The 26643-nt window shown below is 58.7% G+C and overlaps 1 protein-coding gene across 1 annotated transcript in view; it reads left to right on the top strand.

Moving 5' to 3' along the window:
• ARHGAP35 (Rho GTPase activating protein 35) overlaps window positions 1-15187 on the top strand; it is a 111044-nt gene extending 95857 nt beyond the window's left edge. Inside the window, exons 4-7 of the mRNA XM_070499406.1 lie at window positions 632-709; window positions 2307-2438; window positions 9394-9499; window positions 10314-15187. Of these exons, the coding sequence (XP_070355507.1) occupies window positions 632-709; window positions 2307-2438; window positions 9394-9499; window positions 10314-10671 (674 nt within the window). The 3' untranslated portion in view covers window positions 10672-15187. The remainder of the gene's footprint in view (window positions 1-631; window positions 710-2306; window positions 2439-9393; window positions 9500-10313) is intronic.
• The last annotated feature ends 11456 nt before the right edge of the window (window positions 15188-26643 follow it).

The following is a 26643-nucleotide window of genomic DNA, read 5'->3' on the forward strand; positions in this document are numbered from 1 at the left end:
GGAAGAAATAGAGGATATCTGATGTAGGAATAGGAAGAGTATAAAATGAGAAAAACCGCTCCTATAGGAACATGAACAAGAGCGTGAATAGAAAATTCACAAAGAAATGCACACTGCCCAAATCTGGTAAACTTACTACAATCCAAAATACATAATATAGGTTATTTCTAACAGTGAAAACTTGGAAAAACCTAAATGATTAACAATGGGACTATTTTTAAAGTTATTATATACTTTGATGTCTTTAAAATCATGTTGTAAAGAGTAAGACTATTTAATGATGAAAGTGAATTTACAACATACTTTGTAAGTAAAAAGAGTGGGTTAAAAGTATTATCTCCATTTTGTTTAAAAAATTAAAATTTAAGAGTATACATCAAAATATAGACAAAAGTTATCTTTGGCTGATGTTCTTCTATATTATTGTAACTTTTACAAAAAAACAAGTATTTTAAAATTTTTAACTGAAGAAGAAAATGGGGGAAAGTGGCTTGAAGCATCGAGGAAAAGCAGGGCGCGCAGCCCCATCGCACGGTGGGTGCCTCTGGAAGCGGTCACCTTCCTCGGGGCCGGGCCTCCCGCCCTCTGCTCTCCGCTTCCTGCGCCCAAGAGCCTGCTTGTGTCTCCCCAGGACTGAGCACCGAAGGCATCTACCGGGTGAGCGGGAACAAGTCCGAGATGGAGAGTCTGCAGAGGCAGTTCGACCAAGGTAAGGCCACAGCCCTGCCAGCGTCAGAGGCTGGAGCCGGTCAGGGCGGGAGCTGCACTTGCGCTCTGGGGGCCTCGGGGCTGCTCCTGCCCCACGCCCCCCAGGCCAAGAGGTGCTGGCTTGGGGACTGAGGAAGAGCAAGCGTCTGGCCGGGTTAGCCTTGCCTCCATGGTCACACCCCCACAGAGGAGGGGGCGGGCCTGTCAGCACGCGGAGCATCATCCCCGCCAAGCAGCCCACAGCACTGTCCCAGGTCACACTGATGTGTGCCGCATTCTCCACGCAAGAGCTTTGCTTCCCGGGGCCTGGGCCATGCAGGTATGACTGCAGACGCGTGGTATCAAAGTCAGGTGACAGTTCTCTTTTGCTGGGGCCCCCGGAGTACCCGCAACCATGACTACCTTCCTCACAAAGTCCCTGCACAAGAGAAACACAGCGAGGGGACGTTTGTGATTAGCTGAGCCTTGGGACCCAGACTCCCACAGCTGAGCTCCGGTGAGTTAGCCCAGCTCTCGGCGGGGACTCCCGTCTCCTAGCCAGCTCGGCTTTGAGAGGCCTGGAGTCAGCAGCCAGATCTGCTTCACCCTAACCCAGCGGCCAGGCCCCTGCCTCTTAGAACTGAGCATGGTGTGGAGGAGAAGTCACCCCCGCCCATGCCAGAAGCAGATGACCAAAGCAGTAACAGTTCCCGGATGTCAGTGGCCAGAGAGGAAGGTCGCCTGAGGTAGGGTCCGCCACACCTGTAGCTGGGCCTGAGGGGACCAAGCCTGGCCCAGAAGCCAGGCAGCCTGTGCAGGCCCGCGGGACAGGGCGGCTTCCAGTGCGCAGCTGCAGGAAGCAGACTCCCGCCCAGGCCCCAGGGCCAGAGCGCTCTGCGACACCACGGTCAGTCTCTGCTAGCCGTGGGAGGGGGTGACGCACGAGAGGAGGGAAACACCTGTTAATCTCACGGGAGAGGATTCAGGAGGTCACAACGAGGTTATCGCCATGCACTTGACCACGCGCTTGCATATACGCGAGAGTCTGTAACCCAGTTTATACCCCCCACCGGTGACAGCTCCTCCCTGTCAGTGGATGGTTTCTTACAAATCAGGAACACAATAAAGTATGAAGGAAAAGTTGGAGACCGAAGTCAGTGGTGTCATAGCTGGGAGGGGCCCGAGGGAGAACAGCGAGTCTGCTTGCCCTCCTTCCATGATGGTACCATTTTTATAACCCGCTGTGGACAGTGAGCCGGTCTTTTAGGAACACGCCCTCCTTTTTTCCGTGGTGGAGAGGGTGTGAGGAAAAGCACATCCACGCCAGACCCGGGGACTGGGAGGGAAGGAGTGCAGCTCCTCTGCACGGAGGGTGGCCTTGGACGGGGACGGCGCGTGGCAGCCTCTGTCTGGATCTCAGAACTTTTCTCAGCAGCGCCGGGGGGTGCCCCCTCCCGTGCAGTCTGTCATAACCCGAGTCTCTGCCCAGGCGCCAGGCCAGCCCTGGGCGGCCACCCAGGCACCTCGAGGTTTCTCTGCCTTCCCCCGGGCGCTGAGTTTTCCCTTTGCTTCTGCCCAGCTCTGATTGGTCTGGCCTCACTCTCCCAACTTCCTTTCAGACCACAACCTGGACTTGGCGGAGAAGGACTTCACAGTGAACACGGTGGCAGGTGCCATGAAGAGCTTTTTCTCAGAGCTGCCAGACCCCCTGGTCCCGTACAACATGCAGATTGATCTGGTGGAGGCGCACAGTGAGTACTGGCTGCCGCCTGGCTCTCAGGCTGCGGCAGCGTGCACGGACTCTGTTGGGCGCACTGAGGGAGAGGGGTGCAGCCCCAGGGGAATGGGTCCTGCCCCCAGCCGGCAGGCTCCATGGCTCTTGGAGCTGAGGCTCAAAGGATGTAAGGAAAGAGAACCAACAGGTAAACACCAAAGGACTTTGCATACTAGGCCCCTGCTTCGCGGCCACAGTGCTTCCCTGAGGGCTCCATCAAGAGAGTGGCGGGTTCCTCCCGAACTCCAGGAGTGAAGAGCCTGATTTGGGGGTCAGACTTGGGTCAAGTCCCTGCTTCTTGGCTGTTCATGGTGTAAGCATGGCCAGTGGAGCCTTCCCCAACCCCTCGTTTCCTCCAGGTACTACCCGTCCTGCTGTGTGCGGGATGTGGATAGGAGCGGCCTGGAGGCAAGGCTGGAACCCCTCTTGAGCGTTTCGGGTCACTTTCCTCTCCCCTCTTGCCCCTCTTTTCTCCTCTCTCTTGTAAGGAAGTTGGCACGGGGTCTGGGGCCAGGCAGCCTCTGGAGGCAGAGGGACAGCTCCAGGGGCCCTGGACATAGGATCACTTGGGCTGCAGCAAGTTAGCACCTCTGCTTGCCATGGCCACCTTTGCGTGCCATCTTGCCTTCCATGACAGCTGTTTCCACCCTGGCCCACCTCTCTCAAGAGGCATTTGTCCACCCAGTTGGGAGCCTTCCCACTGGGCAGTCTTTCCTGCACTTTGTGTACTGCTGCAGCGGGCCTGACTTGGGCGCTTCCCACCGTCTAGCACTTTCTCCCTTGTCAGCCAAAGGCAGCCTTCCCGATTTGCACCGCTGGTGGGCCAAGACCCCCGGAAGCAGCCGCTGCTATGCAGCTGCAAGAGGGTGTGTCTGCCAGCGGCCAGGGCGGTGGGGGAGAGGAAAGGGAGCTGTGTGCCGTGGGCCACAGGACTTTGGTCTCATGTTGTCACTGTCCAACTCAAAAGAGGGAGATTGAAGCAACACGGTTCACTCACAAAGCTGACAGGGTGGGCAGAGACAGGGGAGGTCACGAGTCCACGGGGCTGTGAGTCCTGGGTCACGGGCTCTTAGTGGGTTCGCGAGATGGAGGTGCTGCCAGCAGGCCGTCCCTGAACTGTGGAGGTGCTCGTCAGAGCCTGGCTGCTGCGGGCTGCGGGGCCTCCGGGCCACCTCTGCATGGGGTGTGTTTCCACCACCGGGAGGACCCCTTTGCCTCGTGTTACCCACGCACTCGGTGGGTTGAAATTGTGCACGGCTCCTAACCTTACCTAAGACCTCCAGGGATGGGGGAAGCACGGAGTTCTAGGACTGTCACTGGGTTGCCTGGCCTTCTTTCCCATCTGCCTTCTGGAGACAGGAGTCAGAGTTCCCCAGATGAGTCAGGGTGGGGACAGGTGCCGGCTTCTGCTCTGATCCTCCGTCCAGAAAGAGAGGCCCTCCCTTCGGTCCCTTCTCCAGCAGGCTCCAGGCCTGCCCAGATGTGAAACACAGAGCAGACCTCCGTCTGGAGCGGGCTTGCTTTCCTCCTAGCATGCCTCGGACACAAGGTAGAAGAGAAGGTGTGGGCTGGCCCACCTGCTGGAGGCCCGAGCCTTCCTGTCAGCATTTGTCTTGACTTGGCGCCATCTAGAGGCTGGTGGCGGCCCGGCACCCCATGGCGTCCCATTGTTTCTGCGGGAACTGCTGACATAGCATCTCCTTGTTTCCTGGAGGGGTGGGGAGAGGGAGGTGTCATTGATGGGGATCAGCTCCCCACCTTCCACAGCAGCTCCCCAGCCTCCGCTGCTGAGGAAGGGAGCTGCCGGCTGCTCCTGCAGCCTGGAAGAGGGCGGGCAGTTTCCACTTCCTCTTCCCATTGTGTGCTTCCTGTGCCCCAGGCTGCTCAGCTGGGGCTCCGCGGCTTGAACCTGGCGGCAGGGGGAGTGTACCTCGCTGGCAGAGCACCCCTCACGGCCAAGGCGTTTGAGTGACGAGTGGGGCCATGTGTATCACGGGGTGCGTTTCACTGAGCAGGCCCCAGCCTAGCAGTGCGAAAGTTAGTGTTGAGGGTCGTTATGCAAGGAAGGTCCTCCAGCCCCCAGTAGCTGTTCCCAGCCTGGCAGGGTTTCCATGGCAACGTCAACTTGCCCAGCTCTTTCCACTTAATACCTAAGAGCTGTTGTGTGTGCGTGTGTTCAGGCCTTGGAAATGGTTTCGGGTCCATCACAGCAAATATCAAGGTCGCTATCAAATTGTTTTGTTAGCTCCAGATTTCACAACATTGAACATTACTGAAAATGCGCCCACAAAGGAAAATTTTTGTGATTTTTCACCCGTTATCTTCCTGCCACGTTCACGGTGACGTGAGGGAGACTCGGAAGTGGACAGAGCAGCAGCCGTAGCCTCGCTGCTGGGGCGCGGCCAGCTGGGGCGCGGCCTCCTGTGCTGAGCCCTTGTCCCTGGCCTCCCTGGTGCCGGTACCTGCAGGCGGAGCGGGCAGCACGGAACGCGCAGGGAGCAGGGACTGAGGGGGAGGGCTTTGTGGAAGGGGTGGCACCCGACCCTCAGGTCCTGCCTGCAGGGGTGGCCTCAGGTAGGACCGGCATCTCAGGAAGCAGAGGGGAAGGCTGTGAACCTTCCATCTCGTCCTCGTGCCTCGCCCCGGCCTTCCAGAAGTACCGTCAGTTATTCCCCGCATCTTTTCCCCTCACAACACCCCCCGACCCCACCGCCTCCTCTCTCAATTCCCTCCGCTGCAACCAGGCCCTGTCCCCTGTCTTTGTGCTGGAACGCCTCCTAGAGCTGGCTCTGTCACATCCGGAGCTTCTGAGCCTAAGGACCTTTGGTTCCAGGGCCCCGTCAGCCCCCGTTACTGCATATAAGGTTGTATGTGTGCGTTTTAGCCTGTGGAGAGGGCCAGAGCTCTTCTCAGATTGTCAAGGGGATGTGTGGCCCGGAGTGGTTCCGGAGGCCAGCTCGCCATCTCACCCTTGCCCTCACACATGAGCCACCTCGGGGCTGGAGAGCATCAGTGCCGGCCCTGCAAGGTCGCCGGCTTTGCTGCTCAGGGATCCTGCTGCCTCTTTTCTGCCAGATAGCTGCTTAAGGGCCCAGGGCTATTCCTCACCTCCCAGCACATGCCGGGCCCTGTGTGGGACAGGGACAGACACGGGGGCAGTCCCTGCCTCGGTCTGGTGGGATAGGAGACATTGAGCAGGTTACTGCAATGTCACGCCTCCAGGAGGACACCTGAGGTCCTCCGTTCTGGGTCCAGCAGAGTGACAGCCTGGGAGGCATCCCCCCCACTGAGGGAGAGGTGGGGCCTGCACACACCACTGAGGGCTGTGACCCCGAGCCGGGTGTTTCCCTTCCTGGCGGTGCAGGTGTGCGAGGTGGTCGAAGGCCATGGGGGTTTTCCCCTGGGCCCTGAGTTGGGCGGCAGCAGGTCCCAGCCTGGAGCCTGGCTCACAGCCTGGGTGCTAAAGATGGTCGCAGAGTGGCACAGCCAGGGCAAGAATAGGGTTTGGGTCAGGCTCCCTGACACCAATTTTTGTGACCTTGGACCGGTATTCTGACTTCTTTGAGCCTTGGTTTATCTGTAGACCATAACGGGTGTGGCGAGCCAGCCTTTATGTCCCCGGTGGCCTCTAGCTCTCTCCTCTTCCAAGTTCTTGAGGCCTCAGGTCTAAACTGCCTGGTCTGTGTCCAGACTGCATCTTGGTTCGGCTGGCCGCAGAATGCCTCTCCTGAACCTGTTTTGCTGTCTCAGCTGAGTGACATCTAATTTGAAAAGTATGGTGTGTTTGGGCCGGCCTGGTGGCACAGTGGTTAAGTACGCACGTTCCGCTTCAGCGGCCCAGGGTTCGCCGTTTCGGATCCCTGGTGCGGACATGGCACCGCTTGGCAAGCCATGCTGTGGTAGGCATCCCACATATAAAGTAGAGGAAGATGGGCATGGATGTTAGCTCAGGGCCAGTCTTCCTCAGCAAAAAGAGGAGGATTGGCAGTAGTTAGCTCAGGGCTAATCTTCCTCAAAAAAAAAAAAAGGGATGGTGTATCCATGGGGGAGGCCCGAGGCCTGGTGCCCTCTGCCTTTCAGACAGGGTCGGTGAGGTTGGAGCCGGCTCTGCAGCGTGGTGGAAGGCCAGCGATCCTGGGCGGCGTGTGGAGCTGGGGGACAGCCTGGTGCCCAGCCTCTGTCCCCTCCCCAGCTTGTGTCCTTGGGGTTGCCCTGAGCAGGTTTTCTCAGCCGGCATGTGGGGTGAGCCTGGCCCTACCTGCTCTCGGCTGTGTAGCAAGGGCTGCACAGAGAGCGACTGTGAGGGTGTGTTGCCAGTGTTGAAGCCCCGGCCAGAGGGGAGAAATCAGTGTCACGGCCACTGCGCAGAGGCTGCCAGCCTGAGCCCGGGGAAGGTCCCTCCAGGCAGGTGGGGCTCTGCTTGCACAAAGGAGGAGGTGAACGAGTCTCAGAAGGACACTCACAAGATGGGGACAGACGCTGGGCCCGCTCTGCACGGGGAGGCTTTCTGCTGCTCTCCGTGGCATACCTCCTCCTCTCGCCAAACTCCGGATGCTCCTCGGGGCGCAGGAGCCCCTGCACCACACAGCTGGCGGGAGAAAGGGGGAGAGCACCAGGCGGTGGACGTCTCCGTCCTTGTTAGGCACTGCGTCCACGTGCTCCATGGGCGGGAGGCTGGCGTCCCGAGGAGGGTCCCTGGGTGACTGTCACACCGGGCCGATCTCCCTCCGCGCCCCCCCCCCCGCCGTGGAAGAGGCAGAGGAAGCAGCCCTCCTTGCTGCTCAGCGGACAGGAAGGAGAGGGCATCCCGGGCGGCTGCGGCCTCGCCAGCCCTCTTCCTGCCTCCACCGGGCGGCCAGCCAGGCGGCTGCGGTTGAGAGCCCGAGGAGGGCACAGGCCGCTGCGGATGCGCCATGTGGGTGCCGGGAGGCCTGAGCTGGAGTGAGCCTCTGGGCACATACTCCGCTGTCTCGGGACCAGCGCCTCCGCCCGGGCGCGCGCTGCTGTTTTTAGGTGAACTTTTCATTGAAACTTAACAGTAAAGGGTTCTCAAATTCAAGGCTAGAGAGAAAGTGTGCCCTTGAGGTTGAGCCCTTAAAATAAATCTTGGGTTCAGAGAAATGAAGCTGATAATGGCCCCATGTAATTAGTTCCTGTGGGCTTTTTAGTCATTTTCTAACAGACACATGTTACCAAACACTGTTTTTTTTCAAGTCAAAAAAGTCAACCAGTGTCAGCTCATTAACCTTCCAGCACAAGCTCTCGATAGCTCTGTCCCCACCCGTCTTCGCAGCCTCCCTTCCACCAGTTCCCTGCGAGTCAGACTGCCTCCCGGGCTCTTGTTGTGTGTCTGGGTGAGCGCTTCATCTCACAGTGTGGAGTCACCAAGGGAGGGAGGGGGAGGCACTGTCATCAGCCCCTTTCGCAGGCAAGGAGACTGACGCTCAGGTGTGTCACTTGGCTGACTGGTGTCACAGACAGGATTCGTACCCAGGACTGTGTGGGTCGGCTTTGGGTTCTGGACCACCACACAACGCTTCCTCCCAGCCAAGCCCTTGCCGGACCTCCCCACCCCTCCCCAGCCATCTGCACTCGTCTGTCCTTCCAAGTCCAGCTCAAGCCGGGCTCCTCACGCACTTCCCGGCCTGACTTTCTAGACACATGGTCACCTACCGCAGAGGCTCTTAACTCGGAGGGCACAGGCTTCCTAGAATACATGGGCTTGGGGAGTCTGAGCCTCCAGGAGCCGTCAGCAGATGTGTGCACAGTCTGTCTGTGGGCAGAGGGCCCAGCGCTCTCATCCATCCCCAAGGAGCCCACACCACCAAACCAGTTAGGGACCTGTCCACCCACCCCCACAGCCATCAGTGGCATAGCTGCCGTCTCGTCATGGGGCCCTCCTGTGGGTTTCTGAGCCCTGGAGTCCTAGAGATGGCCTTCCGTTCCGACAAGTAGCCGTGAGGAAAACCCCATGCTCAGAGAAAGCTGTCTTGGCCAGCTGGTTCCAGGTGGGCTCTCGACCATTTTTGCCTCCCTAGCCCGGGCCCCCTCTCCCGGCCAAGGGGAGCCAGGACCCCAGGGAGCACAGCTGGCCTTGCTCAGAGCCCATGGCCAGTCGGACGGAGTGTGATTCCCAGCTCTGCAGCCTCACTGGGCCTCAGAGTCCTGTCCTTGAAATGGGGCAGTAACGGCCCCTGCCTCGTGGGATGCTGAGGACCAGCTGAACCAGGCCTGGCCTGGATGGAGCGTGTCTTTTGGGTTCGCTTGTTTTCGCTCTCCCGGGACGTTAGGATTCCCTGATGGGCAAAGTGTGGGCAGTAGTGGGGGAAGGGGTGCGTAGTCCCTTTGGTGGACTGCATAAGAATTCCCCCACTGTTTCCGTCAGCCCCTCCAAGAGGGAGATGTGGGGAGGGTCTCTGGGACTCTAGCAAAAGGACAGAGCCCTGGTCTTGTGACAAACTCCTCCCTAGACAGTCTGTTGGCGTGGGTGGGTGGCGGCGCTCTCGCGTCTGGTCAGGAAGCAGGCAGGCTTTCTGCATTGGGGCGCCTGTCTCCAGGGACAACCCGATGAGCAAAGAATGGTGTTCTTTATGGTGGAGTCCCTCTGCAGCGTGGAGTCTTGAGGGTGGGGGCCAGGAAGCCCAGGCGCACAGTGCTCCCCTTCAGCAGGGGCCTGGGACCCAGAGGTACGCCTGGCCCCTGGGCCTGTGCCACTGCCAGGTGCTGGCCTTGGGCACAGACTTGGGGGAAGGAAGGAGGATGGCCCTGTCCAAGAGCCCAGGGCTGCCCTCAGAGAAGGTCCAACACAGAGCGTACCCTCCAGGGGCCGTCAGACCCCTGCTGTGACCCTCTGCCCCGGACCAGGATCTGCTCTGAGGCCCAGAACACCCGCCGGCAGTGGCCGTGAAAGTCTTTGGTTTCCCTCTCCTCAGAAATCAACGACCGGGAGCAGAAGCTGCATGCCCTCAAGGAGGTGCTCAAGAAGTTTCCGAAGGAGAACCACGAAGTCTTCAAGTACGTCATCTCGCACCTCAACAGGTACGCTGCAGGCCTTGGCCGTGGTCTTCTCTCCTGCGGAAGGCGCCAGCCAGGGCCAGGTAGCAGTAGGACGAGGCCGCTGGCTCAGCCCAGCCACGGGATGGGCCCTGGCCTGCCAGGGTGCTGGTCCACCCCATCGCTGCGGGTGCGTCTGGCTCGCCGAGGGGCGTCCTCAGGTTTCCGTCCTCGTTCTGTCTGAGGGGCCTCCATGGCCCCAGGTGTGCCCTGAGTCCTCTCTCCAGTGTTCACGTCTCCTGACTGGGGTGTGACAGCACACGGGGCCCAGGCAGGGCCTGTGGAGCAGAGCAGCGACCAGGCAAGTGTGTGCAGGGCGGTGGGCAGGAGGCCTGTGAACTGACATCTCCCAGACTTAGTCACACACAGAAGAGGTGTGTTTTCAGGTAAACCGATTCCTCTCTTGGCAAAGTGGTGTCTGAAGGAGCTGTGGCTGGGGACATGCACGCTGCCTCTCTCTGCACAGCCAGAGCATAGCCACTCCTCTGTGGTCTGGGTGAGAGGCCCTGAGGCGGTCCATCCTCCCCCGGGGCCGGGGGCCTCCCATGAGCCCGGGTCTCAGAGCCGCTCCTCGGGCTCTGCTGGGTGGAGAGGCTGCAGCAGAGGGCGGGGCCGGGGCCACAGCGAGCTGCGCCTGCGCCTTTTCTGTTTGCAGGCTGTGGGGCAGCAGGCAGGAAGAGCAGCTGGGGTGACAGTGGCTGCGTGCGCGTGTGGGGCGGTGCAGGGGCCCGGCTGGCATGGGGCCTCGGCCGGGCCCGCCGCATCAGGGCTCTGAGCACGCGTTTGCTGTCGCCTGCAGGGTCAGCCACAACAACAAGGTGAATCTCATGACCAGTGAGAACCTGTCCATCTGCTTCTGGCCCACCCTGATGCGGCCTGACTTCAGCACCATGGACGCGCTCACGGCCACGCGCACCTACCAGACCATCATCGAGCTCTTCATCCAGCAGTGCCCCTTCTTCTTCCACAACCGGCCCATCGCCGAGCCGCCCGGCGCCGCGCCCAGCTCCCCCTCCGCCGGGGCTCCCACCGGGCCGCTCCTCACTTCCACACCTGTCGCCGGCCAGCCGTCGCCGCCCCAGTCCCCTCCACCCACCCCCCAGTCCCCGATGCAGCCGCTGCTCCCCTCCCAGCTTCAAGCCGAACACACGCTGTGAGCCGCCGAGGCCTGGGGCTGCAGGGGGCTCCGTCTTCTCTCTTTGATGGGGTGGCATTTGGCCTTGAACAAAACGAGGTTCCGTGGGGCAGGGGCAGGGGCAGGGAGGGGTCCCCTCTCCCCTGTCGCCTCCTGAAGACCTCAGCGGTAGCACCAGCCAGCAGTCCACCATCGGCTGGCCTGTCAGGGCCCTGAGCCCGGGGCTGGCCACAGGCAGTGGCCAGGGGGCCCTGCCCTTTGACTAGGACCCCTCTGGGGACTGAACTGGCCAGGCAGCGGCCCCAGTGGCCGTCCACATGCTCACTGCTCTCTGGACCGCCTCCCCACCTGCCCGCCTGTCTGCACACACCAGCCTCAGGGTGGCTGCCCGCTGCTGAAATGGCGCAGCCTCCGCAGAGGGAGGCGGAGGGGCTGAGGTTCGGGCCACCCCAGGGCAGGGCTGTAGCCCCTGAGGAGAACACTGCCCGCCTGGCTCGTCTGTCTCCCCGCCTTCCGTGTCTGCACCCTCCTCCCAGCTGCGGGCTGCAGCCTGTGTAGCACCCTCCTTGGGAACACGTCAGCCGAGGCTCTGCCACCCCAGGGTACAATGCTGAGGGCGTTTGCCTGGCAGATCAGAACAGAGGGAGGGTCGCCTTGTGCCTGGACCAAGAGAGCGGGTGCAGCTTCCCCTCGACACCCCCCCACACACACATAGTCTTCGGGGAGGCCTTCCCTTTAAACAAAGGAACACTGGAAGAAAAAGGAGAGAACCCTCCGCTGAGCTAAAGAAGAAAAAGGAAGACACTACAGACCTCAAGACTCGGTTCTCCTCCCTCTCTGAGAGGCAAACAGGTGGAAGGTGGTCTTTGTCTTTGTGGCAGCAGAACAGGGATGTGGGGGCGGGTGCCTGAGAGCTGGGGGGTCCCACTTATGTCCCATCACCAGACACCCCTTTCCCCAATGAGCTGCTTTGAGCCTTCGGTGGGAAAGGCTGGGAGACCGCCAGACCAGCCCGGACCCTGGTCTGCCCTGGAACACACTACAGTGCTGTGGAAACACTACTGCGTGCATGCGTGTGCGTGGAGGGGCTCGCCCGGGAGGGAGGGGCAGCTGGAGGGCGCTGGCCTACACTCGGGGTCGGTGTTGACATGGAATCGTTTGCCTCCTGCGCTGTCAAATGCCGCTAGCAGGGCTGTTGGGAAGTGGGCAGTGTGGGGGAAACTGAAGTCTGCTGTCTGCTGGTGCCCATCGGGAGCTAATGACTGTCAGAGTCACGAGGAGGGCACTGCGCCCTTTGCCCCTCCGTGGCCTCCCTGCCACCCTTCCCTGGGCAGTGGCCTTCCCCGGAGCTTCTTGGCCTTTGCACTGGCCCCTGGGAGAACCCTTCTCGTGCCCCACCCCTGCCCCCTAAACACAGCAACCCTGCTGAGGCTGCTGCAGATGGTGGTCGCCCCCACGCTGGTTGCCAGCCCGGCCTCTGCACCGAGCAGCCTAACACTAAGGTACCTGGCGTCGGGGCACGGGCTGGAGGCCCCGCACGCCGCTCAGCCCCGCAGGTCTCTTTGCACTTTAAGAAGCAGCCCCCATGCTATGTCTGAGGAGGCCCGGGGCACTTCAGCCAGGGGCCTGACAATGTGGGAGGCGCCTCGGAACCATCCCTGCCCCCCAAACCCTTCCTGCCGGCCAGCCCTGCCCTCCCCTGGGTGGGCGGCTGCCTTCCTGTCCTATTGCAGAATCAGGTGCTTGGGAAACGAAATCCTCCGTCCCCTCCCGTCTTACCCCTTTTGTAAGAATGCACGTCAGAGATGGAGCCAAGGTACAGGAGGGCGTGTCACTGTCTCATGAGGCGCTGTTTTCTCTCCTGCTGGCTCGGGCCTGCTGCCCGTGGCAGCCCGGGCTGGAAGATGATGCTTGGGCCATCTTGCCTGCGGTCACAGCCCTGGTTCTCTGGCGCTCCCTCTCCCCAGCTCTGAGTCCGAGCCTCAGAGGAAAGTCCTCCATTGACGTAATCTCAGCCTTTCTCAAGGACACAGTCACTCGCTCCCAGTCAGCTCTTCAAGATGGTGGGGGTGGCCTGGGACCACTGTCCTTCATTTGAGGTGGCCCGGTTCCCTCCCACTGGCTCCCCAGGCCACGCCCCCCACGCTGCCGCTTGCAACCTCAGCTCTGCACCAGGATCCTCCCGCGCCCCCAGCCCTGAGACGACACAGATGAGAGTGGAGGGTGGGTGGCTTTGCTGGCTGTGTTGGAAGGGAGAGGGGACCCCTGTGCTTGGCACTCTTGCCTGTGCGGAAGTATCGGAAACCAGGCTTCCCCAGGTGGCCTCTGGCCCAGCAGTGCCTGCGCCAGCCCTCGTGGGCAGCTGCAGTCCTGCCAGGGCGTAAAGGGGTGCAGGCGGGGTCGCTGGCTCATGCCCCGAAGGAGCTGCAGTGGCCAGAGCCCGGGGCCCTCTTGTTTCTCCTTTCTCTGCCAGCTCTGCAGCTTCTTCTCTTCTCCAGGCTGACTCAGGCTGGAGGGCAGCTCTCCGCTCTTCTGAGTTGGCTGTGCCACTGGTGGCGGCCCTGGGCTTCAGCTTCCAGGTGGGGGGTCAGCATTCGGACCAAATGGGAGAGCCTGGGTGAGTGTCAGGACAGGCTGCCTGCCCGCACGTTCGTCCTGCGGTTACGCTCTGGCAAGCGCTTTCACAGCTAGGTCTCCGGGAGCCGCACCGCAGTTCTCAGAGCAGGCTACGGGCGTGGGGCTGCTCCAGGCCACGGCGAAGTGTGGTGTGCCCGGCCCCGCCCTCCCTGCGCGGTCTCTACGTCCGGTCCGCCACTGCAGACACGGTTGTTGGTGGGGGCTGGCTCTGGGTTTGTGACACCAGTGCCTTCCACGGAGGGAGGCTGCCAGGTCAGGAGGCGTGGCTAGTGAGTGGCCCTGGTTCTGGGCTGTCCCCTCTTGAGTGTCCCACGGGGCTCTCTTCTCCCTGCGTTCCTTGATGTGTTCCTCCCTGCCCTTGGCGGCGTGAGGTGGACTGCCGTTCCGCACCTCGGCCACCTCGATGTGTCCTGCCTAAGGCAGGAAGCCTGCCACCGGGTGAGATTCCTCTGGCATACTCTTTGCCTTTGCCAGGGTGGACGTTGGGTGACATCACAGGAGCAGCTGGAAGGGGTCCCTCACCCCCGTTTCTGGGCACTGGTTGGAGGTCTGCGGGCCTTGCGGCCGTGGGGCATCTAGCTCAGCCCTGAAACTTGGAAACAAGCTGCAACATTCATAAAAACAAGTCACCTCCACCTGTGCGCCCCCCCCCCCCCCCCCCCCCGCCTCCTGGGAGGGGAGCCACGCTGCTTCGGCAGGGTCTGCAGAGAGTCCTGGACAGTGGCCAGGAGCTGGCGCCCCTGCTGCAGAGGGCTCTGCTCAGTCAGCGCTGCTTTTCCAAGAGGAGGCGGCTCTGGGGACTTGGGTGGGTGCTGGGGGAGCAGGTGCCCTCGCTCCACAGTCCCCCTGCTGGGGGCGTGGCAGGCCGTGGAGCGCGGGAATGGGCCCAGAGGCCAGAGCCTCTGACATCTGCTGGGGACAGTCCCAGCGCCTGCTCCCAAACACGGCTGAGTCCGCAGACAGTGCACGGAGGAGTTGCCGTCACTCCTATCGCTTGGCAGGTTCAAGCCGCTCGTGTGTGCTTAGGTGAAGGGACAGACTGAGTCGCGTATGCCGGAAACCTAAATCACACCCAGGACTGCCGGGGATCACAGCCGAGGGGGAGGTGTGAGGGGAAAGGCTGCTTGGCTCCCGAGGCCCCGGGGCTCAAGGCCGGGCTCACAGGGTCGGGCCTGCCGTCGCTGTCCCGGGGGGACCCCTCCCCTGGGAACCCTCAGCTGGCTGCCTGCCCTGGCTCCCGGAGGGGCAGCTCCCCGGCAGTGGCGTCACACTTCTGTGCCGTCTAGACAGGGCCTAAGTTATTGTTGGCAGAAGGAGTCCTGTGCCCTGTGTACATTGAAGAAGATGTCTCTGAATTGTATGGGAATAAAACCTGTTTGAAAATTTGGAATAGTGCTGCTGCCAGCTTATTTTTCTGGTACTTGTATTTTCACATGTTAAATGATCTTTATATATGTTGAATTAACAAATATTTTGAGTTTCCTGAGAAAAACAAAAGCATATTAATGGTATTGAGATGTGTTAGTCCGGCCGTGTGCCCCAGTTCTGTTTCGCAGCAAAAGTGGAGAACTGTCTGTAAAGAAAGTCTAACAGCTATTCCTTTGTATCTTAGGGGCTTTAACCAGGACATCCTCTAGTTGGTGTTAGGAATGTTTGCTTAATTTCCAGACTTTTCTTTGAACACGTCGTGGGTTTTCGAGCCTCGAACCTGATTAGTGCATGGTCAGCCGCCATCGAAGGCTGAGGCATCTCCGACAGAGGTGTTTTTGTTTGGTTTTGTTTTTTAAAATCATGTATTTGCTACAGAGTATTGTACTTGTCTCAATGGGAATGGTGTAAAAAACTGAAAAGGCCTTATGTGATATGTATCATAGTTAATAAATCAATCTTGTAAAAAACCACACCTGAGAGAAATGAAGGCGGCCCCTCCACCTGGGCCCCAGCACCTGTGGGTGTGGCCACCAGGCTGGGCTCCTGCCCCTCGGCCGGGGGGGCCGCCGGCTCATCCTCAGAGGCAGTGGCCAGTGACCATCAAGCAGGAGGAGTTGGTTCTCTGGCCACGGGGCGGGGCCCAGAGAGCCCAGGAGGCGGCCCCGGCTGAGCTGGTCTGGGGAGCTGCTGGCACCTTCCACCGCTGGCCCAGGCTGGCCAGTCGCCCCCTCACCCTCCACACGCCGTCTCTCCCCTCCTCCAGCAGAGTGGCCTCTTTCCCAAGAAGGAGGTGTCCCTGCGTTCAAGGCTACTTGAGCTCGTTCCCAAAGCATCCTGCACACCCACGGCTGGAGGCACCCAGCGGGCCCGGGGGACGCTGAAAGTGGCAGCCCCTGTCCTTCCCTTTCTCTCTTACACACACACCCCCGTTGTCTGAGGCCACACCAGTGGTGCTGGGAGTCCGCCCTGGAGACCCAGCCTCGCTGTGCCTTCACTGAGGCCATGGCCTGGCGGGGAGGTTGGCGGCCCCCCAGAGAAGCCTGGATCTGCCCCATCCCTGCCCCTCCTCCCGGCTCCTCCCAGGGCCCCAGGTCCACTGGCAGCCGGGCCGTTCCTCTTCCCACCGCCTCCCTTCAGGCACAGGCCCTAACTCCAGCTCACTGGCCTCTGGGGGACACCCGCACCCTCAGTGTCCTCCCTGCCCTCGGTCTTGCCCCTTCCGGTCCATCTTCATACCCCAAAGTTACTCCAGAAGGAAGACCTGCCTTCTTGTTACCTAGGGCGGGGATGGGAACCAGACAACATTTAAGGTGCCTCTCCCCTCTTTCCCGTGGCAGACGTGACTCATCGATGAGGACATTCCCGCAGTGCTCGGGCCTGCACACACCTCCAGGCCACCACTGCTGACCGACGAGCTGGCTTCTCGCTGGGCAGTCACTCGAATGGGCGCCCACTGTGGCCCAGGCTCTGATCCATGCAGAAACCGCTCCCTCTAGGTCCAACCTGCCCCCTCGTGCTGCTCCAGATGTTCAGCGTCGGTCACAGTTGGATTCTCATTCTGTGAATGCTCTCGATTGCTTCGTGCTGCTTGAACGTTCCCTCTGCCTGGGATTCCTGTGATCCACACGCCCCCGAGCTCAGCTCTGCCCCTCAGATCCTTGCCTGTCCTTCAAGGCTGGTCTTCCCTGGAGGTTCTCCCCTGACCCTTCCACACGTTGATTCGCCCAGAGTCCGCTATTCGCCTGCGCTGGGGGTTTATGTGATGCCCCATGAATGTTTCAGCTTTGGTCACTTTTAAAAACATCTCTACGGTATACAGTTGGCACTGTGTGTGTGCTGACATAAATCAGTCTTTGTCTCTAGTTCTTGCTGTTCAAGTTGTGTGTACTTGTATACTTGTACCTTTCAGGCACCATTCACCCAAGTCCGGGGCTTTTTGGGGGCAGGGCCTGTGGCTCCCCGATCTGTCCTCCCAGGATGCCTTGGACGAGGCATCCCTCGGTTTGCAGAACGTGATGCTCTCGACCTTGCCCTGGTTGAGTCTCCGTCTGTAACTCACCTCTCCCATGTGACTCTCCAGGCCAGGCCGCCAGTCCAAGTGCCACACTCATGTCCACCTGCCTGTGACACTCCACCTGGTGGCACCAGTGTGACACACCCACGGCCAAACTCCTGACCCCTTTCTCCACACCTGTTCACGCCCCACGGTCCCCCACAAACAGAGACCTTGGAGGCCTCGGGGGGGCCCCCTCCCTTTGCCATCAACCCGACCCACCTCCAATTTCCGATTCATCTTCCACATAGCCATCCAACGCCACCACTCTCTTCCCCGTGCCCTGCCACCATCCTGGTGAACTTCACCCAGACATGTGCCCCAGCCTCCCAGGGTCCAGTCTCACCCCTCCCTTCCATCTCCCTGTGGCAGCCAGAGGGAGCTTTTCAAAATGGACCTGGCGTGTCACCCCTCCCTTAACACCTTCCAGAGCTCCCCAGAGCCCTTAGAGAAAAGCCCAGGCTCTTCAGCAGGCCCTGTGAGGACCTCCCGGGGAGGCTCCCATCGCACCCTGCGTGCCGGCCTTCCGACTCCCCGAGGGCCTGCCTGCCTGCCTCAGGCCGTCCGCACTGTTACACCTGCCTTGCCCCCCTGGGCACTGTCCTCTCCCCCACCCACCCCTCCTCGCTCGCTCCCTCCTTAACCTTCAGATTTCAGTTCCTCCTCTCAAAACCCTCCCACCCTACCCCAGACCCAGAGGGACTCCTTTGCTATGGAAGGAGTGTGCCCGGGACACAGCTGGGACAGACAGAGTAGCAGGCAAAGAAATGGACAGAGGCCCTCTCGTCAGGCACGGATGAGGAGATGAGGAGGAGGTGGGTCTGGGGGTTAGCCTGGTCAGGGAGCTGATGACATTGCAGCAGAACGGGGGCCCACTCACCCTGGGTACAAATTTTAAGGGGACACAAAAAAACCTCAGTGATCCGGATAAAAATGTTTCATCGCAATCCGTGTTTTAAAAATCAAAATGAGTGCCAAAAAAAAGATCAAAATTTTAGGTAAAAACAGACTCAGTAACAGTGCTGAGCCATATTGAAGCCTGAGGCAAAGGAGAAATGGGTCAGAGGAAGCCAGGAATTGGGGGAGGGCTGCGATGGGGGGTGAGACCGGAGCGGGCCAGTGAAAGGGGAGAGGGGAGGTGGGAGTGGGGACGTCTGGAGGGTCGAGGCCACAGAATTTGCTCAAGATGGCACGAGCCTGTGAGAGGAGGTGGGATGACTCCAGGGTGACACAGTCGTGTATCTGATTGCCGTCCGGCTCCCCCACCACCCTGTGGGACCCACGGGGCAGGAGCTGTGTTCCCCAAGCTGCAGCCGCCACCTGGCAGGGACCCCATGCGCTCCCAAGCTCCAGGCCCACTGCCAGGGAGTGGAGAATGTGGTGTGTCACTCCACGTGGCCACCAGGGGTCAGCAGAGCGCCACCCTGCCTGGCCCTGGTGGCGCCTGGGGAGCGTTGGAGGCGCGATTCGATCCTTCGTGGTGTTTTAAGGGAGGGGGCCAGGAAAGCAAGATTAGAGGGAGCGGTGGGGACTAGGAAGGAGGGGTGGGAAGTGTCCCAGAAGCAAGAGGACAAGCTAGTGTTCCTGTCATTTCATCCATCTATGCCTCCGTCCATCCGTCCATGTATGCATCCATCCATCCATCCATGCATCTATTCATCCACCCATCCATGCATCCATGTATCCATGCATCCATCCATCCGTGCATCCATCCATCCATGCATCTGTCCATCCATCCATGCTTCCATGTATCCATCCAACCATCCATGCATCTATCCATCCCTCCATCCATGCATCCATACATCCATGCATCTGTTCATCCACCCATCCATGCATCCATGTATCCATTCATCCATCCATGCATTCATGCATCTATCCATCCGTGCATCCATCCATCCATGCATCTGTCCATCCATCCATGCCTCCATCCATTATTCGGTTATCCAGTCAAAGGAGGTCAGGAACCAGGCCACACAGGGCCTCGTAGGGCCAGATGATAAGCTCAGAGTTTGTCCTGAGTGCACGTGGGAGCCATGGACGCCGTTTGAGCAGGGGAGAGACTGGGTCAGATTTGCAGAAGTGGAGAGGAGGGAGAAGAAAGTGGGGATGGACAGGTACAGGCTCCAGGGAACCCTGCCTCCCAGGTGGGGATCGCAGAGCATGCAGTTGACATAAATGCTAGCCAGACAAGTGATAGGAATCAAAGCTAGCAATTGATGGACACGTGAGAAGTATCAGGCCCTGTTTTAATCATTTTTCATGTATCAACTCACATAATTTTCACACAAACTCTATGACGAAGGGCTTCTCATTGTCTCCATTTTCCAGATCAGGAAACTGAGGCACAAAAAGGCCAAGTGATTTGTCCAACATCACAAGCTGGGACGTGGGGGCCAGGATTCGAACCCTGCTCATCTGCCTCCAGAGCGCACGGCCCTTCCTGCGGCTGCCGTTACACATGCCCACCGCTGGCTGGCCTTCAACAACACCAGTGCAGTCTCTCCTGGACGTGGAGGCCAGAAGCCCAAAACCAACGAGTGGGCAGGGCGGCGCTCCCTCCGAAGGCTCTAGAGAATTCTTCCTCGCCTTTTCCGGCCTCGAGTGGCCCCAGGCGCTCCTTGGCTTGGAGCCACGTCTCTCCAGTCTCGGCCTCTGTCTTCACACGGCCTTCTCCTTTCTCCTGGGGTATTGCTCCTCTTCTGGCTCTTAGAAAGACACTTGTCGCTGGAGTTGGGGCCCACCCCGATCATCCAGGGTGACCTCATCTCGAGGTCCTTCATTGCAATACATCTGCAAAGATGCTTTTGCCAAATAAGGCCACATTCCCACGTCCCAGGGTTGGGCCCAGGACATATCTCCTGGGGACCCTACAACTCTTCCCCTGCTGCTATCAGGAGCATCGCTGTCCTTGGTGCTGTTACCTTGAGGGGCAGCTCGGGGCTGGAAGGACATGAGAGATGCCCAAGGAGGGAAAGTCTGCAGCCTGGAGAGGGCCGTCCAGAAGGGAGGGACAGCAAGGAGTAGGTGCTTAATAGACGCAGAGCGCGTCGCATCATTCTTCTGCCTCCTCTGCTGCCTGCCAGCTGGCGCTCAGTCTCATCCCTTCCCCGGGGGGGCACTCCGCAGGGTCCTGGAGAGAGAGAGGCCCTGTCTCTCTGGGGGAGCGGCCCTTGGTTGGGAGAGGCAGTCGGCCCAGTGCCCCAAGTGTCCCTGCCTGTCTCTCCTGAGTGTACAGGACCACGAGGCCTGACTGTCCCCAGACCCCGAGCTGTGTCTGTACCCGGTCCCCTAGGCGAGCAGATCGAGGCGACGACAGAGTGGACCACCAGGCGCTGCTCGCTCCCCCGGGACAAACTGGCTTCTTTACGGCTGGCTGCCGAAATCAGCGCTGCGGCATCCACCTGGGATCCGCTCGCTCGGCCTCGCCCCGCGTCCCCTGGGGCCAGGGCAGCAGCCCAACGATGCTGCCGCTCCTGCTGTGCGCTGTGCTGATGCTAACACGACCCTCTGTTCCCCTGAGGCTCATTGTCTTCTTGGACACCTGTGGACAGGTGACAGGTTAGCCCCTGCCGTCCTCTATGAGGTTGGAGTTCTCCACTGACACCTCGGGTGGCCTGAAGGGGACAAGACTGGGGCCCAGAGTTGGGAGGCCCAGTGGGCAGGAAGCAGAGGTAAGGCAGACGCAGGCACGGGGACGACACCCAGTGTCAGGCCGAGTGACGCTTAGCTGTGGGGCCATTTGCTGAGTTGGTCAGTGGTGTTTTTCTCTCATTTCCCGACTCCTGTGTATCTTCCCAGTAGCTATCAGTGCTTGACCAGCCGACCAAAAATGCACGCATCACACACACATGCACACGCTTCATTTTTCCAGCACTTACTCCATCTGCCTTATATTTTTTCTTGGTTTGTCTGTTGTCTGACGCCCCACCAGGCTGTGAGCTCTAGTGACAGGAATCTCTTCCCTGCTGGATCCCTAGAGCATCTGGCACACAGTAGGTGCTCAGCATCTGGCACACAGTAGGTGCTCAATAAATGTTTGCTGGAGCAAAAACAAAAACAGGGCAACTCTGGGGCCAAACCAGGCCTCCCAGTCTCAAACGAGCCCTCGTCATCCATTGACTGTGCTTTAAATGGAAACGTCTCCCTCTCGGTTCTCCTTGGCAACCCGGCACCCGAACCTTGGCCTTGAGCAAGGCCTGGCTCCAGGCATGCTCAGTTCAGGTTTACAAAGTCCCTGAGCGAAAGCAGCAGGGATGAGGATCAGACACGAGGTAGGACTTCCCGGGAAGTGAAAGGCTGGGGTCTGCTGGGGACTCGGGGGCTTCAGGAATGTCCCAGGAGGTCCCGAGGGGAAGGAGACTCAGCTCCTGTCTGGACTCCTCCAGTCACCTCCTCAAAGGGGCTCCCGGCTTCAACTGTCACCTCTTCGTCCTTTCTTGGCCCAGCAGCCAAAGTTGTCTTTAGAATCGGGAATCAGATAAGGCCCCTCCCAACCTAGCACCCTCCGGTCTTGTCTTGGTCCAGCCAAAGCCAAACCCCTCCCCGCACATCCCCACCTGCCTCCTTCCACTCTCTTCTGTGCTCTCTCCCTGCCGGACACACGCAGGCATCCTCCCTCCGCCCCCTAGTTCCTCCATCCCGCCTCAGGGCCTTTGCACCTGCCATTCCTCCTGCCTGGTGCATGGATTCTTCTCATACCTCAAGTTCCCCAGCAAATGTCACCTCCCCTGGGAAGCCTTCCCTGCCTCCGTCACCACCTCCAGTCATTCCCTCACCTTCCCCTGTTTTATCTCCTTCTTGGCACTCTGTGTTAACCAAAATCCTCTTATTTGTTCATTTGTTTGTTTGTGTTTGCTCCCATACACACATAAACACCTTGTCTGAGGCTGGCCCCATGGCCGAATGATTAAGTTCACTCACTCCTCTTCAGCAGCCCAGGGTTTCACTGGTTCAGATCCTGGGTGTGGACATGGCACCGCTCATCAGGCCACGCTGAGGCAGCGTCCTACATGCCACAACTAGAAGGACCCACAACTAGAATATGCAGCTACGTACTGGGGGGCTTTGGGGAGAAGAATTTAAAAAAAGAAGATTGGCAACAGATGTTATCTCAGGGCCAATCTTTAATCAAAAATAAATAAATAAAAATAAAGTCCATCTATATGGACTTTATGGTCCAAAGATGACTTGTGGCCTTATTGATTTCAAGTTCCCTGATTACTGTTATGGTCTAGCCCCTTCTCATTGGTTTATTTGTCAATGACACTGCTTCTGCGATTGGCTCTGTGTGGACTGACCATTTTTCCCATGGAGTTCACTGTATTGGGTTGTCTGCCCTTTTTCTTATTGATTGATAGGAGTTCTTTATTTATGATGTATACTAATCCATTGTCTCTTATATAGTTTGTGTATGTTTTTTCCATCCTGGTGCTAATCTTTTCACGTTGTTTACAGTCTCTTTGGCAGTCAAGGGTTGTTTATTTTGCCTTTTTTCACACATTTTTTTTTTTTAAAGATTTTATTTTTTCTTTTTTTTCCCCCAAAGCCCCCCAGTACATAGTTGTATATTTTAGTTGTGGATCCTTCTAGTTGTGGCACGTGGGACGCCGCCTCAGCGTGGTTCGATGAGCAGTGCCATGTCCGCGCCCAGGACTCGAACCAACGAAACACCGGCCGCCTGCAGCGGAGCGCGCGAACCCAACCACTCGGCCACGGGGCCAGCCCTTCGCACATGTTTTTTATACATGTTTGTTTCAGATGTGTTTGTTGAATGAGTAAGTGACTGAGTGCCTTTGGAGAAATGAGGATGGAGAATGCCAAGATTGACAGAATCCCCTTTCTGCCACCTCAGGAAAGAAGGATGGACCAGCCCCACTCAGCGATGAATGCTAAAATGTATCACTCACTTGTCACATGCCAGACGCAGCGCTGAGCTTGTCACACGCATACAAGTCAGCCCCGGGAGGTCTAAGATTTCTGTCTGTCTGCTTCACAGAGCTCAGCACAATAAACATTTGTTGAATTAGTTATTGAATGACGGCAGCAACTCTAGAAGGAATGTCCTCTTGTTTTTTTCCTATTCGTTTTTTAATAGCAGCTTTATCGAGCTGTTTCACACAGCATACATTGTACTCTTTTAAAGCGGTCGTTAGGGTATCCAGAGTTGCAGACCCATCACCACGGTCAACTTTAGAATATTTTCATCTCCCAAAAAGAAGCCCGCTGCCCATGAGCAGTGACTCCCCGCCCCCCGCCTTCCTTCTGGAGCCGCCATCACAAAGGGCCACCAACCGGGGGACGGACACCGCAGACCTTGATTGTCTCCGTCCTGGGGGCCAGAAGGCATCAAGATCAAGGTGTCGGCTGGGCTGGTTCCCTCTGAGGCTGGCGGGGGACACTCTGTTCCCGGCCTCTCTCCAGCTTCTGCTGGTTTGCCAGCATCTTTGGGAAATGTCACCCCTGTCTCTGCCTCCATCTTCACACGGCATTCTCCCCGTGTGTCTGTGTCCAGATGGCCCCTTTCTAGAAGGACATCAGTCATATTTATGGGATCAGGGCCCACCCCACTGACCTTGCTTTAACTAAATTATCTCTGTAAAGACCCCGTCTCCAAATAAGGTCACGTTCTGATGTACCAGGGGTTAGATTGCAACATATCCTTGTGGGGGACACAGTTCAACCCCAAACCCCTCCCTTCCCCATTTCCTATTGTCATTGCGAACTAGGTCGTGCCGGCGAAAGATTGCACAAATACATCCGCCTGGATTAAGTAATAATAATAACTAAATGGCCATCTGGGGCCGCACCGGCCCCTCAAGACCCCTGCTACGGCCCCCGCCTCCCCCCCTCCCCCCCCACTGCATCCTCCTCCCCTTACCCCGGACTCAGGCACGCTGCAAACTCCCCCATTACTCATTCTTTTGGTTTACTATCCATTATTCTTCTAGCACCCGGGGGCACATCCCTAAGGAAGAAATCCTTGATGGTGCCTGCGTTTGGACCTTATCAAAATGAACTCATTCTGGAGGAATTCTTCCACTATTTCTTTCTTTCACCAATATTCTATTTTTGAGATTCCTGTGGATGTGGGGAGCAGGGGTTCATTTATTTGGGGAGTACTCTTGGAATACCCCCATTTTACAGACAGGGATGGCGAGGCACTGGGAGATGAAGGAAGCGGCCCAAGCTCACACAAGTGGAGCCACATTTAGAACTTGAGCCCTTGCGTCACATGCCCTCCACCTGCCAAGAGAGAAGAATGAAAATGTTTAGGAAGTCACTGGAATCCCCCCAAACACACACACTCTTACACGTACCACCCCCATGCTCTCAGAACCCACCAAAATCTTACCCCTCTCCTTGATTTCCCCTAGCGACAGGGAGCTCACCACCTCCAAAAGGCACACACTGTCCTTCATCTCTTCCACCCAGGCTGCTCTGGGAGCACTGGGGCCTCAGGGCTTTGACTGGGGAGCCTCTTCAGAGCAGAGGAAGGCCAAGGAGAGCCGGATGCAGCTGAGAGGTGGCCAGGCCAGGCAGGGGGGATGGGAGATTTGACCACAAAGGTCTCAGCATCCACAGCCCCAGGATCCCCTACCGGCTCCCTCCCCTCCCGCTTCCAGCCCCAAATGGCAACTGCTCCCTGCTTTGCCTGACCTGGGGTGCTGCACCCACCCTCGTGGGTCCCCCCAAACCTTTGTTAAAAGCCTTTACCAAACGCTCCTCGGTTACCCACTGCAGCACCCCAGCTCCCTCCTCTGGGGGTGCGGAAATCCAGGGCAGCCCACCCATTTCACAGATGGGAAACTAAGACCCCCAAACAGTGTCTGGGTGAGTCTCAGCGACTCCACGAGTGGTGGTCAGAGCATGTGCATCTGGGTCCAGGAGGGTGTCTGCGTCCAGGATGTTGACGATCGTATCCAGCATATTTAATGCCAGGCTCGCTCTCAGCTTGAGATGGCGTAACTCAGCGGTTTTTGAGCTTTTTGGTCTCACGACTTCTTTCCATTCCCAGGGAAGACTGAAGAGCTTTGATTCTGGTTTTATAAGCCACATCAGAAACTAAAACTGAGAATTTTTTAAGATAATGTTATTTTTAAGTAGCAATAATAAACCCAGTACAGGTTAACATAAATAATGTAATTTATGAAAAATATATTTTCCAACACAAAACATCCGAGTGAGAAGAGGGCCATTACTTTACACTTTGGCACATCTCCGGAAAGTCCGGCGCGACGGAAGCCAGCTGGGTGCCCTGGCTGCTTCTGTGTGCAGCGTGTTGCGACATCGAATGCCGTGCAGCCTCTGGAAAGCTCCGCTGGGCAGTCACGGGTGAATGAAAGGAAAAAAGCAGAAAACATTTCGGTATGGAAATTTGACCTAGCAGACCCCCGAGAGGGTCTCAGGGTTGCACTTTGAGAACTGCTGGCTGCCCTTATTCAGCGCTGACAACAGTGCTATGAGGTGTGCGCTGGGATCAAATTATCCTCACGTTACCGGAGAGAAACCTGAGGCCCAGAGAGGTGAAGTCACTTGCCCAGAGTCACACAGCAGTGAGTGGCAGAGTTGCGATTTGAACCCCAGCAATCAGGCTCTTAACCTGGACAAGATCAGAGTGTGTGCAATCCTAAAGAAATTGCACAGGATGAGTGCACATCTCAAGGCCCAGCCTGGCGCCTGCCTGGGCCACACAGCCAGGAAGCAGTGTCAGGACACATCAGTGTGGTCTGAGCTTGAATCCCTACTCTGACGCCTTCCCAAGTCTCTCTGGGGATAAAGAGGGAAATATTATTGGCCAAGAGACCATCATGACCCAGCTATCTAGTCGCTGCGTGCCTCAGTTTCCCTAACTGTAAAATAGGTTTAGTAATGGAGGCCAGCTCAGAGCCGGAGAGGATTCACGGAACACAGCGATCCCTACTTGTGAAGCGCGGTTATCGGGCGCGGGGTTAAGCGTGTTCCTATCAGCTGGGGCACACGGCTGTTCAGAGGTGTATGCCTCAGTTTCTCCATCTGTGCAACCCGAGGCGGAGCCCCCGCCTACCCGCCTCTCTGAAGACAGCCGTTGCAATGGGGTCTCCCGGGAGCGTTTAAGCGCTTGGAGACCCCCACGCCAGGGCTGAAGGGGCTTTGGAGGGGGATGGGGGGACCTCCCATCAGAGTGGGGAGGGCCTGGCTCGGACGCCTGGGTCCCCCTTCTGGGTGGGAGGCGCTCCAACCCCCGAGTTCCTATTGATGAGTTAATGCGGAGCTCGGATGTCAGGCTTCCGGTCCCTGCGGTGTGTGTAGGGGGCGGTGAGGGGGTTGAAGATACGACCCCAGGACCCTGATCTCTGCAGTTCCTCCTCGCATGTCTGTGTCCCGGTCCCTGAGAGGCCCGGATGCCAAATCCTGGCCTTGTACAGGAGGGTGGGCTTGGGTGCGGGCTCCGCTCCTTGCCCGGGGCGGGGGGGGGGGGGCGTGCTGACACCCCGAAGTTAGAGAAGGGTCTCGCACGCCTGGACTCGCGTCCTGCAGGGGGCACTGCCGTCTGGGCCTCCGCCCCTGGGGGGCGCTCGGGGCGGGTGCCTGCCTGGCCCCCGCGGGGTCACCGGCTTCCCTTGGGGCAGCTGGGGCGCCCGTTCCTCCCGATAGGGTGCAGTTAGTGCCCGGACGCCGGGTCACCCTCTCGGGGTGGGCAGGCTCCGACTCCGAGGTTCTCTTCCTGGGGGGAGGGGGCTGGGCCCCCGATGCTGCCGGGGGTTTACGGGACTCGGACCCCAGGCAGCTGGGGACTCCCGGGCCGGGAACCCCCAGACCAGGCTGGCGGGGCGGAGGCTCGGGGGGCGGGGCGGGGCCGAGGGGCGGAGGCTCGGGGGGCGGGGCTCCTTCAGG

Source organism: Equus asinus, chromosome 26 (genome assembly GCF_041296235.1).
Source record: "Equus asinus isolate D_3611 breed Donkey chromosome 26, EquAss-T2T_v2, whole genome shotgun sequence".
NCBI classification, from domain to species: Eukaryota; Metazoa; Chordata; class Mammalia; order Perissodactyla; family Equidae; genus Equus; species Equus asinus.